This window comes from Elephantulus edwardii, unplaced genomic scaffold (genome assembly GCF_000299155.1).
Source record: "Elephantulus edwardii isolate Elephantulus edwardi_28Jun2011 unplaced genomic scaffold, EleEdw1.0 scaffold00077, whole genome shotgun sequence".
NCBI lineage: Eukaryota > Metazoa > Chordata > Mammalia > Macroscelidea > Macroscelididae > Elephantulus > Elephantulus edwardii.
The window spans coordinates 10,975,056-10,990,262 of record NW_006399827.1 but is presented as its reverse complement, the minus strand read 5'-3'; the positions used below and the strand labels follow the sequence as shown (position 1 = coordinate 10,990,262).

The 15,207-nt window shown below is 37.5% G+C and overlaps 1 protein-coding gene across 1 annotated transcript in view; it reads right to left on the bottom strand.

The window, feature by feature from the left end:
- Positions 1-15,207, bottom strand: part of SKAP1 (src kinase associated phosphoprotein 1) — a 389,237-nt gene that overhangs the window by 305,124 nt on the left and 68,906 nt on the right. Inside the window, exon 4 of the mRNA XM_006889464.1 lies at positions 2,012-2,037. Coding sequence (XP_006889526.1) covers positions 2,012-2,037 — 26 coding nt within the window. The remainder of the gene's footprint in view (positions 1-2,011; positions 2,038-15,207) is intronic.

Genomic DNA, 15,207 nt, shown 5'->3' with positions numbered 1-15,207 from the left:
GATTTTGCTAAGCACATTCAATCATTGTAAAAGAAGTAAATACAGTTTTCTGTTTTAGGTAAACTATTTTTTTTTTAAACAGTCCCTCCTTAAGGACTATCCACTTAGCTTTGTATCCAAAGACGAAATTTGTAGGTGAAAGGAGTTAGGAGTTAGCCTTCGTTACAGACTGGTTCATTTCAGGGTCGAAAATATGGAACGCTTCACGAATTTGCGTGTCATCCTTGCGCAGGGGCCATGCTAATCTTCTCTGTATCGTTCCAATTTTAGTATATGTGCTGCTGAAGCGAGCACGGTAAACTATTTTTTGTTTTGCTCTTCTTTGGTGGCACTACCTTTTTGCCATCTAAGACCAAATGTATGGTAGGTTTTTCCTGTTTTGGAAAATTACTACAATGCAACTATCATAAGAATCTGGTAAGATAAGTCCTTTGTCTTTTTTAGCCTGATAGTGTCTCTTGTGTGAAATTCCAAAATGCTTTTCTCAATGCATTATTGGTATCTCCTGTCTGACACTAATTCCTTATTTCTCCTTTAAGTAATTAATTTTACCCTCACAGTTCCACTCATTTCTGCCAGTTTACATATTCATGCTCTACCTTTTGTGTTTTTAGGTTAGCATCTGTTTAAACTTTCAACTACAAGGCTCATCCCTGAATAATAACATTCCACATTTTGTGAAGTACGGCATATAATTCTCTACCATTTAATCTATGTGTTAGCCAAAAATAATTTAGAATAGTAAGATACTCAGTAACACCACAATACATTATAAAAAGTATTAGAAATACTCTGACTTACATTTACAAGATTCAAAAGTTCTAAAACTAAAAAAAAAAAAAAGAAAAAAAGTTCTAAAACTATAAGACTTCCCTTTTCCTAAGGTTGACTTTTAAAGAAAGTTGTCTACACATATGAAATACATAAAGTGTGAGCTAGGAAACAAACATTTTTAACAGAACTAGTATTCTCAGTCTCAATTTTAATTTTCCCATCAGCCCTCCTTGAAAGAAATTATCTGCTCCTATAGAGATTTCACTAGCGGAAACCTGTGGAGCAGCTCTACACTGTCCTATACAGTCCTTATGATTAGTACTGACTGCATAGCCCAGAACAACAACAGAAATGATCACTGACCCTGGATGCATTAATAGTATTAAGAAATCATAGAGCAAAATAGCTCACAAACAAGTTTTGTCTATAAGTCCTTGTGATTCTTTGAGAAAATAAAAATATTCCATTTATAATAAAAATAATTAATACTCAATGTTTCTGTCATTCTCAACTAAAATGTTAAAAAGAAGGAACATAAATATTTTAAAGACACTCCTTCAAACTATCTGAAGGAAAATATCCCAATTTTGAACCTTTTAAAAATGTGTTCTAATCCTTCCCCACTTTTTTTTTTAATTTTGCACACAGCTGTCTGTCGTACTTTTTAGAATCATGCCAGATGCTGGGTTCATCAAGCAAAACCAGGAAAACAATGGTGTGAAAGCAATTAGAAGCACTGAGGCTGCAGTGAGGCTCATATTAAAATGTGATAACACTGTTCTGGTGGGAATTTCAACACTGCTCCATTTCTGACATTTCTCTGCTGCCAGACAGGCAGGCTGTGTGAAAGAGCACTGTGATGGAGGAGGTAACATACTGGAATTTATTTCTGGAAGAAATGAAGGATTAGCTGAGATGGAACCCTCTCAAGGTTTTTATTATGAATTCAGCCACCATTTTATCTGAATGCCAGTGAATCCCGTTTGCATTTACCACTGCTCAAGAAATGAAATTACATTCTAGTTTGGGCTCTATGAAAGAATCTATTTTGAAGGCGGAACCCCTGTTGCTAAAAAGCAGGGCTATGGTCTAGTAGGGTGAAGGTTAATTAAACACTCCACTAACTTCTCATAGAACTGCTAATGTCACTTAGTAGAGAGGCTTTATTTTGAAAAGAAAGAAGTAAACCAAGTATACATTTTTAGTGTAAAACCATAAAGGATTTAAGAGAACTCACCTTGGGGCTGAAACTCCCAATGGTACCTAGAGTACAAGAGAAAGAGATAAGTCAAATGTATACTTCATTATTTCTCAGTCTTAGCAAAAGGTAGCAGCAACTCAGTTAAAAAAAAAATAAAGCAAAGAATCGTTTGCTTAAACAGCAACTCAGTAAAAAAAAAAAAAACAACAAAAAGAAACCCAAAAAACAAACCAACCTCAACTTGCTAAATCATCAACAATTAGCCAAAATGACCATGCACAGAAAAAAATTAGAGTTGTTCCTAAGATTTGTACAAGATTAGAAAAGGCTCAATTAACTCACTGTAACTCCTTAGCTATTTTTGTCTTTAGAGCTAGAAAGACTCTCAGCGGTCATCCAGTGGCTCAGGAGCTCTCTGGGCTTTAGGCAGAACAATTATTTGTTGTGATAAACTGACCTGTTCATTACAAGACAACTGATATCACTGGTCCTGGACATTAAACACTAGTGGTACACAAATGTATGGCATCCAAAATACTCCACAATACATTCCCAAATGCTTCCCAAGCTTATGAAAATGCTTAATTTTATAGGTGAAGTTCTGAATAATTAACTCAATTCAACTAATATTTCTGTGTGAGATTCTAGACTGGAGCTCTCAAAATCTACTGTTACTCTAAATCCCTTTTTTATTTTGGGAAATGACTAGTAAATTCAACACCTCTTCATGTCTTGCTGTTGTTAAAAGCCATTGAGTCAAGAGCGACTCATAGTGACCCCATGAACAAAAGACCTGAAATCCATTCTACAACGATTGCCGTTTCTCCAAGTTCATAGAGCTTCCAGAGATATGGATGCCATTTCTGCTTCCAACTTCAAGTCTTAAACTAATGAAATGGCAGTAAGAAAAAGGATCATTTGTAAGTCATTTATTTGTAAATGGCATTTTTTTTTCTCTCATAGAAACAACATTCTATAAAATGTCTACCCACAAGCCTATTTTACTTTGGATCTCATTTCTTCCTGCCTTTACAGGAACTATTACTCTACATTGATTTTATCTCTTGTATCTTCAACCTCTTCCTCTCAACTGAGCCCTTTCCATTAGCATCTATGCTTATATAAAAATAAAGCAAACCCTCTCAGTCTCCTCACATCTCCATTTGGCTTCTTTCTCCTCCTTCACAGCGAAATTTTCAAAGGAATTGTTTATACTTGTTCTATTTCCTTAGCTTATATTCACTCTCAACATCCTCCAATTAGACTCACAGTCACAGCATCTTACTTCTTGCTATGGACACAGTGACCAGCCAAGTCTATAAGGAATTGTACTGTTAACCCAAAGGCCACATCTCTCTGGTGGCTGGAATCTACTAGTGGCTCAACAGGAGCAAGATGTGCAATCTCCTCCCATGTGATTTGCTCTTAGGAAGGCTTGCAACACTACCTCCAGATGTTCAAAGACTACAGCCTTCAAAATTGGTTACATCTCATCAAGAAAACAAAAATCCTCACCACTGGGCCAATGGGTAACATCATGATAGATGGAGAAGAGATAGAAATTGTCAACAATTTCATCTTACTTGGATCACCAACAGAAACCGTGGTATCAGTAGTCAGGAAACCAAAAGATAACATTTTACTGGAGAAAGTGTGCTGACAGGGACCTATTAGTCTTTTTGAGTTTTTTTATCCCTTCTTTTTTTTGTTTTACTATTATTATTCATTTTAATGAAAATTTACAGAAACTTTGGATTTACATTCATTCATCATTGTACTTTTCTCCCTGCCCACCCTTCCCCACCAGTTCACTCTTCTCTTTGAAAAGTAAAAGAAAAATTCTTTCATTGCTATACAATCTCTCCCCTCAAGTCCACTCCACTATGCAGCCTTCCCCTCAAGTCTACTCCACTATGCAGCCTTCGTTCTGGAATCCTGTCATGACAATAATACCTAATCAAATATCCCTTTTAAACAGTTGTCTCCCTCATCTGTTTTGATGCAGTATACATAATTTATTCCATCTTTCTCAGTCTTCCCTCAATCTCAGTGTCAGTCCCATTTTACAACAGTGGCACTATGCAGTATTTGTCCTTTTGTGATTGAGATATTTCACTCAGCATAATGTCCTTCAGGGTGACCCATTTTGTATAATGTTTCATGAGCTCTTTGTTTTTCAATGCAGTGTAATATTCCATTGTGTGAACATACCACCGCTTTTCTACCCATTCATTTGTTAACTTAGGTTGTTTCCAACTCTTTTCTATTGTGAACAAAGCTGTGATAAACATGGGTGTGCATATATCTGCTTGGGTGGCTGCTACGGTTTCTTTAGGATATATTCCTAGTAGTGGAATTGCTGGGCCAAATGGTATTTCTACTTGCAACTTTTTGAGAAAGCATCATACAGCCCTCCATAGTGGTTGCACCATTTTACACTCCCACTAGCACTGAATAAGGGTTCCAGTTTCTCTACAACCTCACCAGCATTTGTTGTTTGCTGTTCTGTTAAATTTTGCTATTTTTACTGGTGTGAGATGATAACTCATAGTTGTTTTCACTTGCATTTCTCTTAGAGCTAGAGATTTTGAACATTCCTTCATGTGTTTGTTTGCCATTTGAATGTATTCTTTGGTGAAGTGTCTGTTCAAATTCTGTGTCCATTGTTCAATTGGGTTGTTTAACTTTATCTTATTGTGGTGCTCAAGTATTTTATAAATTCTAGACATAAGAGGGACCTCTTAATCTTTAAACTTATATCACTGCTCTCTAGTAATTTTTTAGGTATTTGATAGTGTATTTTCCCAAGGCAACACATTTTGATTTCCTGACTACTATTACCACTCGTGTTGATTGTGGATCAAAGTAAAATGAAATTGTTGAAAACGTCAATTCTTTTTCCATTTATATTGCTTATTGGTTTACTGGAGTGGATTTGTTTTCTTGATTTTGAGACATAGTCCATAGTGAAGGCTGTAGTCTTTGATCTTCAACAAGTGTTATAGGCCCTTTCTACTTTCTGTAAAATTGTGTAATACTCATAACAAAGTTGGCTGATAAGTATTCCTCCAATCCTAATGCCTCACTCTTCTTCACATTGTCTAGCTTCCCAAACAATTTTCTCAGCATACATACTAAAAAGGTTTGGAGAAAGGATACAACCCTGACACACTTCTTTCCTGATTTTAAACTCTACAAGCTTCCCTTGTTCTGTTCAGACAATAGCTTCTTGTTCTATGTATAAGTTTCACATAAATACAATGAAGTGTTCTGAGATTCACATTCTTTTCAAAGTTTCACCACACCCTTGCCTCTAAAGAGCACCTTTATTGTTACTCATAATTTTTATGATCTACCTTTATTTATTAAATGCCTTTGCATAGTGAATAAAATACATGTAAAACTCTTTCCTGTATTCTTTGCTTTCAGCCAAAATCCATATGACATCAGCAGTGATATTCCTCATGCCATGGCCTCTTCTGACACCAGTATGAATTTCTGGAATTTCTCTACTGATAACACTGTTTCAGGAATTTTTAAATAATCTTCAGCAAGATTTTACCTGCATATTATATTGTTTGATAATGTATACATAATGTTAGGTCATCTTTTTTGAATGGGAACAAATACGGATCTCTTTCAGTCTTCAGGAAAGTGAGCATGTCCAGGATTCCATCTGTTTGTTGAAATATGTCAATTGGTTTCCATCATTTTCTGGGCCTTGGTTTTTGCCATTGTCTTCAGGGCAATCTGAAATTCTTCATTATCATTGATTTCTTCAACGTCATTTTAAACCTGCACATGACTAAGTGATGAGCTCTTCCTCATTCAGCCCCTTGCCCTTTTTTAACTGCTACTATGGAGCTATCTATCTGTGTTTCATTGATTATGCAAAGGCGTTTGACTGTGTGGATCACAACAAACTGTGGCTGACTCTGAGAAGAATGGGATACCCAGAACACTTGATTGTGCTAATGCAAAACCTGTACTTGAACCAGGAGGCAGCCATCAGAACAGAGCAAGGAAAATGGCTTGGTTCAAAACTGGGAAGTGTGTATGCCAGGGATGTGTCCTATCTCCATGCCTTTTCAATCTATATGCAGAACAGATTATCCAGGAGGCTGGGCTCTATGAGGAGAATTGTGGCATCAGGATTGGAGGAAGATCCATCAACAATCTGCGTTACGCAGATGACACAATCCTCGTTGTTGAAACTGAGGAGGACCTATAGCGCTTGCTGCAGAAGATCAAGACTGCAGCCTTAAATATGGATTGAGGCTCAATATCAAGAAAACAAAGATTTTCATCACTGGGTCAACTGGCAGCATCATGATAGATGGTGAAGAGATTGAGATTGCTAACAGCTTTATTTTGCTTAGCTCCACAATCAACACTCTTGGCATCAGCAGCCAGGAAATTAAGACATATTGTGATGGGAAAGTCTGCTGTTAGAGACCTCTCCAAAGTACTGAAGAACAATGATGTCACTCGGGAGACTAAGGTGTGCCTGAAACAGGCCATGGTCTTTGCAATCACTTGCTATGCATCAGAGAGCTGAACAAAGATAGAAGAATTGATGCTTTTTAAAAAAAAAAAATTTTAATTTTTTTTTAGAATTGATGCTTTTGAGCTGCGGTGTTGGAGTAAAGTACTGAACATACCATGGACTGCTAAGAAAAGAAACAGGTTCATACTAGAGAGGGTTAAACCAGGCTGCTCTTGGAGGTAAGGATTCTGAAGCTTTCTCTGACATACTTTGGGCATGTTGCAAGGAGGGACCAGTCCTTGGAGAGGGAAAGCATGCTTGGGAGGGTAGAGGGACAGTGCAGGAGAGGAAGACCCTCTATGAGGTGGATTGATTCAGTGATTGGGGTAGTGGGGGTAAGTGTGTTGGAGACAGTGAGACTGGCACAGGATAGAGCAGGGTTTAGGGCTATTGTACATAGGGTCGTTATGAGTCACAGGTGACTCCATTGCACATAACAACAAACAACTGAGGTGCACCATCAACTCTTCCTACAGATGTTATTAGTCTGATTCCTGTTTAGTCCATCAGGTAAGGTCCATGTGTATATCTGATATTTTTCCCCCAGATTCCTGCTGTTTCTTTTACTCACTCTCCTTCCTCCCAACAAACTTATGTTTGACCTTATGATTTCCCCCTGGCCAGCCTCACCACTCTGTTCACACCCCTTTCCCCCTTGGATTCCCATACATGTTTTACTAGTTATCCTTCTGGTTTTGCAATATGTTTTTTTAAAGGGTATCTGAAAAAGATAAACCATTGTACAAAATTCTATCCTGCAATCTCCAACCTCATTTCTGTCACCAAGTTGATATTTTCCAATTACTGCTCCTTTGTTTCCAACTTTTATATTTGTCACCAATTATGAACACATCTTGCCTGAATGTTCAATTTCAGACTGTAAAAGTTGACAGAATTCTTAAACTTTTTAATCTTTGATTTTTGTGTTCAATAATTTTCATATTATGTTGGATTCCCCCCTCCCCCTTTTTTAACGGGAACAAACAGGGATCTCTTCCTGTCAATTGGCCAGGTAGTGGTCTTCGAAATTCCTTGGCATACACTAGTGAGCATGTTTAGGGCTGTGTCTGTTTGCTGAAACATGTCAATTGGCATTCCAACAATTCCTAGGGCTTCCCCCCTCCCCCAATGCCTTCAGTGCAATTTGAACTTCTTCCTTCATTATTATTGGTTATTTATATATGCTACTTCCTGAAATGATTCAGGGTCAACAAATTATTTGGGATACAATGAAAAAAGATAATTCCTAGGGACTATCTTGGATGTGCCAACTTTTGAAGCCAGTGGCCTGAGAGCCTAAGACTCTGTCTCCTCAAACACTTCTATCTGGAAGTATGGCCTACCAACCTGGGATTTGCCTCTATAGTCATATGAACCATTTATTTGAAATAATGCAGTATCTCTTTATCTCTACACACAAACGTGTGTGTGTGTGTGTGTAAAAAAAAAATTGGTTTTGTCAAGAGAAATCTAGCCTAAAATAATTCCTTTAGCCAGAGAGCTATAAAAGGTTCAGAGTAAACATTTCATGTCAAAATAGAAAGGTCAAAATTGAAGTCTATTTAAAAAAAAATACCTATACACACAGACTTCTGTTTATCCTAAAGCCTCTGAGAATTTTTATATCAGGTCTGTGCAGACAGATAGCAAGCAATTCTTTAATCTTCTCTTTGAAGCTTCAGCATCAGTATGAAAGTGAAGCTATCACTCCTCTGCAGTATCCATACTCAACATCATCAGGTTTATGCAAATGACATTTCTAACGGGAAAGAAAAGATGAGCATAGAATGAGCAAAGAGAATATGTTACAGTCTTATTGATGGCTATTTTTTTCACACTCCATCAAAATAAGTTAATCTACACTTGTTCCTTCAAATATAAAAATGGAAGAAAAAAATTTTACAAAATTTGATATATTTGAGGACTAATGTGCACCTGACCAAAGCCATAGTATTTTCAAAAGCCTCACGTGCATGTCAAAGTTGGATAATGACAAAGGAAAATCAAAGGGGGGGAAAAGGCATTTGAATAACGGTGCTAGAGAAAAACACTTAATAATACCACGGACTGCCAAAAGAATAAACAAATCTATCCAAATACTCCCTGGAAGCGAGGATGACAAGTCTTCACATCGTGTACTTTGGGCAGGTTACCAGGAGAGTATGAGTCCCTGGAGAAGGACATCATGCTTTTTAAGGTACAGCGACAGTAAAAAAAAAAAAAAAAGAAGACGACCCTAAAAAAGAGATATAAGACACATGGATCCAACAAGGGGTTCAAACACAGAAAATATCAGGTGGCACAGGACAGGGTAATGCCTTATTCTGTTGTACTTGAGCTTTCTATGAATAATAATCAACTCGATGGCAACTAACAGCAGAGTATGTAGTTTGGAGATTTGGGGATTGCATTAATGTAAGACAAAGTATGGTATCATGTTTTTAAACTGAAGAAGTTTTTCATTAACTTAATGTAGGGAAACGTACAGCAAATAAATTATGTTAAAGAAATGAGCAGCTATAGTAAGTTATTATATTGCTGCTGTATACCATTAAGCTGGAACTAACCCATTGGTGACCCTCCAGTGGGTTTTCAGAGGCTGTAAATCACACAGGAGGAGACTGCCCACCTTTCTCTCATGAAGCAACTGGTGGATTCAAGCCATTTATTTTTAGGTTTCCAAACTCAATTCCTTACTACTAGGCCATGAGAACTCCCTCGTAGTTGTTGTTTTTGTTGTATACCATCAAGTCAGAACCAAACCACCGGTCTCTGGCTGGTTTTCAGAGGCAATAATCACATGAGAGGAGACTTCCCATCATTCTCCTGTGGAGCAACTGGTGGATTTGAACCCTATGTCTTGAGGACTGTACCACAGCTCTGTACCACTAGGCCACCAGAGTGCCCTGGTGGTGGTGGTAGTAATAGTAACAATAATAATGCTAGAACAATGCTGAATATTTTCTCAGGCACTTTTCTTAGCACTTCATTGATATTAATCCATTTATTCTATCCTCTAATTATACTATGGCTATTTTTAAAATTAAGAAATTGAGGCATCAAGAGATTAAAAACTTGCCCATGTTCCCACAGATAACTCTTCTAGCAACTAATTTAAGAATAGGCACTGTAAAAAAGAATTTAAGGAGTAAAAACTTGAAAATACAGTTTTTCTTTAAAATACTTAGTAATGTTACCTTTCCTTAAAGACATTGTACTTTTCTAATTAATCAACAAATGTTTAATGGCTATTTTTTTTAATATGGCGAGTTCTTTGCTCAGTGAGGAGATGAAATGATGACTAAACTCAATTGGTCCATTTACAAATATGTGTCAGAAACTTTCCAGATGCAAACACATTATCTTAGATTGCTACTCAAGATTTACAGAAATATTTTCCTATATTTCTGCTGCAAATTAGGCTGTTATTGTTGTTGTTATGTGCCGTGGGGTTGCCTGCGACTCATAACAACCCTATGTACAACAGCCCTAAACGCCTGCTCTATCCTGTGCCAATCTCATTGTCTCCAACACACCTACTCACATTACCCCAGTCACTGAATCAATCCATCTCATAGAGGGTCTTCCTCTCCTGCGCTGTCCCTCCACCCTCCCAAGCATGATGTTCCTCTCCAAGGACTGTTAACAATCTCAATCTTTTCACTATACATCCTGATGCTGTCATTTGGCCCAGTGGTGAGTATCTTTGTCTTCTTGACACTGAGACTCAATCTATATTGAAGGCTGCAGTCCTTGACCTTCTGCAGCAAGCACATCAGGTCCTCTTCAGTTTCAGCAAGCAGGGTTGTGCATATATCTATTTGGATGGCAGTTCTAATTTCTTTAGGGTATATATTAAGTAGTGGAATTACCAGGTCAAATAGTATTTCTTTTTCCAAATTTTTGAGAAAGCAACAGACTACTTTCCATAGTGTTTGTACCATTTTACACTCCCACCAGCAGTAAATAAGGGTTCCAATCTCTCTACAATTTTGCCAGCATTTGTTGTTGAACTTTGCTGTTGTTGCTAGGGTGTGATGATATCTCATAGTTGTTTTCATATTAGCTACTTTCTAACTGATTGAAATTTGGAGGGGGAACCCCATTGCATTTAAAAGAAGATATAACTGTTCACAGTAGGGCTTCATGGGAGTCATAATGTACCTAAGAATATGGATTAAAATTCAAATTTTGTAAATAAACTAGTAGAAATTGGAAAAAAAGAAAAAGGAGGAAAAAAAGATTATGGATTGAAAGCACTATATGTTTTGGCTTTCTCAAACAAAAAGCTATAGACTTAATTTGACATTTCAGAAGTTTCAATAACTCTCCATATGGAGTTGGATAAATATGGTTATAATGGCATTTTAAAAGTACCTATATGGAAAAGTCAAAACATTTTATGCCACAGAATCTAGACCATCTAATTATTTATATTTATATTCACTTTTGCAAGACAATTTAAGTATTAAAAATGTTATTTTACAAGTGACTTACAAAAATTTTAAAATAACCTAAAGCCCTTGCCTTAGCACTCTGGCTGAACAAAATCAAATATCTTTTTGATTACATAAGGATATCCAAACATGAACTTCAATTTTGATACCAAAACAGAAATGTTTTCAGAATTTCCATACTCTTCAACCTCCCTCTGCTCATCTCTGTTCTCTGGTAAAGATCATCTCCATAGAGTCTGCTAAGATGAACACCTAACATTTTAGCATTAGAAAGGAAATTTTAAGAATTCAAAGGAATACCTAGTTGAACAGGTTTTCAATAGCAAGATGTTAAGCTAGGAAAACTTGTATTGGACCTTGAATAGTAAACTACATGATAAAGACTGATATATGTCCAAGGATATGGCTTTGTATATAATCTACATATCATTACCTCTATATAATTATATGTTAGTATATATAATTTTTATATTATAAACTCTCTTCTCACTTGTGAGGGTTCACACTGATTTCACATTCTGTCTCTATTACCAGTGTTCTTCCTACTAAATTGCATAAAGAGCGTGAAGTGGCAAAAAAAGAGTGTAGCCACGGAGACCAAAGAATAGATATGGGGAAAGAGCACCATCTGGTGGAAGAAACAAAGGCCTGGGACCCAGGGGTCCTAGTACCTACCTTAGAAACAAGGAAGGAAAAACAGGAAGGAAAGTAACACAAATAGGAAGGTCTCAGTACCTTCAAACCCATCAAATATAAGAACTACTGCCTGCCTACAAGAAGCTTACAATCTAGTTCAAAATATGTATATGTGTGTGTATAAACAAAGACACGATAATATAAGAGTAAATAAATACATAAGTATTATGGTAAATAAAGATAATAAACATGTAACTTACATAATACAAGAGTGAGAAGAAGCTGTGATATAATCCCAAAGGAATGTGGTTCAAGTCCACCAGCTGCTCTATAGGAGGAAGATGGGCAATCTCTTCCCATGAGATTTAATGCTTCTGAAAACCCACTGAAGAGTCAGCTATGAGTTGGTTCCAACTTGATGATACACAACTGCAATATGTCCTTTTATAGAACATACTATTTTTATAGGGAACTCTGTGGCATGGTGGTAAAAAGTTGCACTCCCAATTCAAAAGCACATGGTTTGAATGGACCAGCCGTCTCATGAGACAAAGCTAGGCAGTCTTCCCCCATGCAATTTACTGCCTCTGAAAACCTGCTGGAGGGTCAGCTATGAGCCAGCTTCTGACTTGATGGTGCACAACAACAATAACTATTTGTATAGTCCTGAGCCTACATTTTTAAATTTTAGAAACTATCCTAGCAGAAAATAAAATATATTCCTCCCTAGAAAATACAACAGTTATATAAACATCTATTACATTACAAAGTACATTAACAGATGTTGAGAATACAATCATGGCTAAAAAATGTTAATGTCCATTTGTAAACAATAAAAAATAAAACTCTATTCACACTTGTTGTAGGTGCAGTCAAGTCAACTATGACTCACAGCAATCCTGTGAGCAACAGACTGAAACCCTGCCTTATTCTGCTCCATCCTCACAATCTCTATAATGCTCAAATCCATTGTTGCAGTTACTGAGTCAATCTATCTCTAAAAGGGTCTGCCTCTCTTTAGTTGACCTTCTACTTTTCCAAGCATGGTATGTTTTTCCAAGGATTGGTGCCTCTTGACAACATGCCCATGGTATGTGAGATGAAGTTTCACAATCCTTACCTCTAAGGAGTATGCTGATTGTATTTCCATCAAGACAGACTTGTTTGTTCTTCTAGAAATTAATGTTATATTCAATACTCTTAGCCAACACCATACTTCAAAGATATCAATTGCTCTTTAGTTTTCATTATTCATTATCTAATCTTCACATGGATATGAAGTAACTGAAATACCTCACCCAGATCTACAACCACATCCAATCTGATCTTCCTGCCATTTTCTTGCTATACTCCATTCTCGGCAGTGATGATCCAGAAGGTGAAGAGCAAAGGTTTTACAGACAGGTCTAGGTTGGAATCCCAGCACCTCCATCTCTTTTAGTTGGGAGATTTTAAACAAGTTACTAAACTGAAGACTCTATATTCTCATCTTTATTAGAAATAAGACTATCAAAGAGATGGACTGACATAGTCACTCTAACAATGGGCTTGAGAAAATTAGAGATTATGATGATAGCACATGATAGGGCAAGGTTTGTATCTATTGTTCATAGTATCACTATGAGTTATAGTTGACTCAACAGTACCTAACAACATCATCTAACTGGTATGGTTCTTGTGAGGATTACAAAATATAATATGCATAAACAACTAAACACTAGGTCTGGTACCTACTAGGCAGCTGATAAATGTCAGCACCATCATTAATCTAATGACCTTGAAAGCAACCCATGTGCCAATGGCTCACCTCAATTCTCAGGTGTTCCACTGTATATTACAGCACCCATATCCTGCTCATACTCCTGATCTCCTTACTATTCTTCCTCCTAACACACCCTTCTTTTTTTATCCCTTCTCTAACAGCAATTGGTATACCTTCTGTAGTTTCTGCAATACAGTATAAGTCTATGTCAATAATCCCTGAAGAGATAGTCACTAAATCCTTAAGGGGCAACAATATATCACATGTGTTCTAAAGAGTTTAATAAGTTAAAAAAGGTAGACAACAAAACCTGAGTTTAGTATGAGTGTAGTATACAGTGTATTTCAGATAGGAATTAGGACAAAGTTGGAGACGCAGGCAGAAGGTAAGGCACATAAGGTGTGACTACATTGCTAGGGAGTATGGATTTTAGTTTAAATAAGGTGGTGCTGTGGTGGTGGTGGTGTACTATCGAGTCAGAACTAACCAGTAGCTGACTCCCCACCCCCTAGCAGGTTTTCAGAGGCAAAAGGAAAACAGGCAATCTCCTGTGCAATTTGTTGTTATTGTTAGGTGCCATCAAGTCAAATACAAACCATAGCAACCTTATAAACAACAGATCGGAACACTATCTTATCCTGTGTCATCCTTTTACCTCCTGACACACTAGAACCCATTGCAGCAGTCACCATGTCAGCCCACCTGGTCAAACATCTTTCTCTCCTTCACTGACCCTCCACCTTTCCAAGTATCATGTTCCTCTCCAAGGAATAGGCCCTCCTATCAACATGCCTGAAGTATATGAGTTGAAGTCTCATCATCCTTGCCTCCAAAGAGCACTTTGGCTGCACCCTTTCCAAGACATATATGTTTGTTCTTTTGACAGTCCATGGGATGTTCAGTGCTCATCTTCAATACCACAACTCAGAGGCATTAATTCTTCTTCTGTCATCTTTATTCATGGTCCAGCTCTCTGATGAGTAGAAAGTGATCAGAAAGACCATGGCCTCAATCAGATGCATCTTAGTCCTCAAACTGCTATTATTACTCTTCGATAATTTGGAGAGGTCCCTAACTGTAGACTCCCAATGCAATGTTTTCTGATTTCCTGACTGCTAGTACCCAGGGTGTTAACTGTGGATTCAAATAAGATTAAATTGTTGAGTTTCAATCTTTTCTCCATTTATCATGATGTTGCCTATTGATCCAGATGCAACCCATATTTGAGGCTGTATTCTTTGATCTGCAACAAATGCTTTAAGTACTCCCCACTTTTGGCAAACAAGGTTGTATCGTCTGCATAAAGCAGGTTATTGATGAGTCTCTCTCCAATCCTGAGGCCACACTCCTCCTCATAGAGTCCAGCTTCTAGAATAATTTGTTCAGCATACAGATTGAATAGGTTTAGAGAGGTAATACAACCCTTATGCACTCCCTTCCTACTTTAAACCATGTAATGTTCGATGACTAGGGAGGATAGAAGGAGAATTGACGCCTTTGAGCTGTGGTGCTGGAGAAGAGTATTGAATGTACCATGGACTGCCAAGAAAACAAACAGATTCATCCTGGAGAGGGTTAAACCAGGCTGCTCCTTGGAGGCAAGGATTCTGGGGCTTCGTCTGACATACTTTGGACATGTTGTAAGGAGAGACAGGTCTTTAGAGAGGGACATCATGCTGGGTAGAGTAGGGGGACAGCGCAGGAGGGGAAGACCCTCTATGAGGTGGATTGACTCAGTGACTGGGGTACTCAGGATGGGTGTGTCGGGGGCAATGAGATTGGCACAGGATAGAGCACAGTTTAGGGCTGTTGTACATAGGGTCGCTATGAG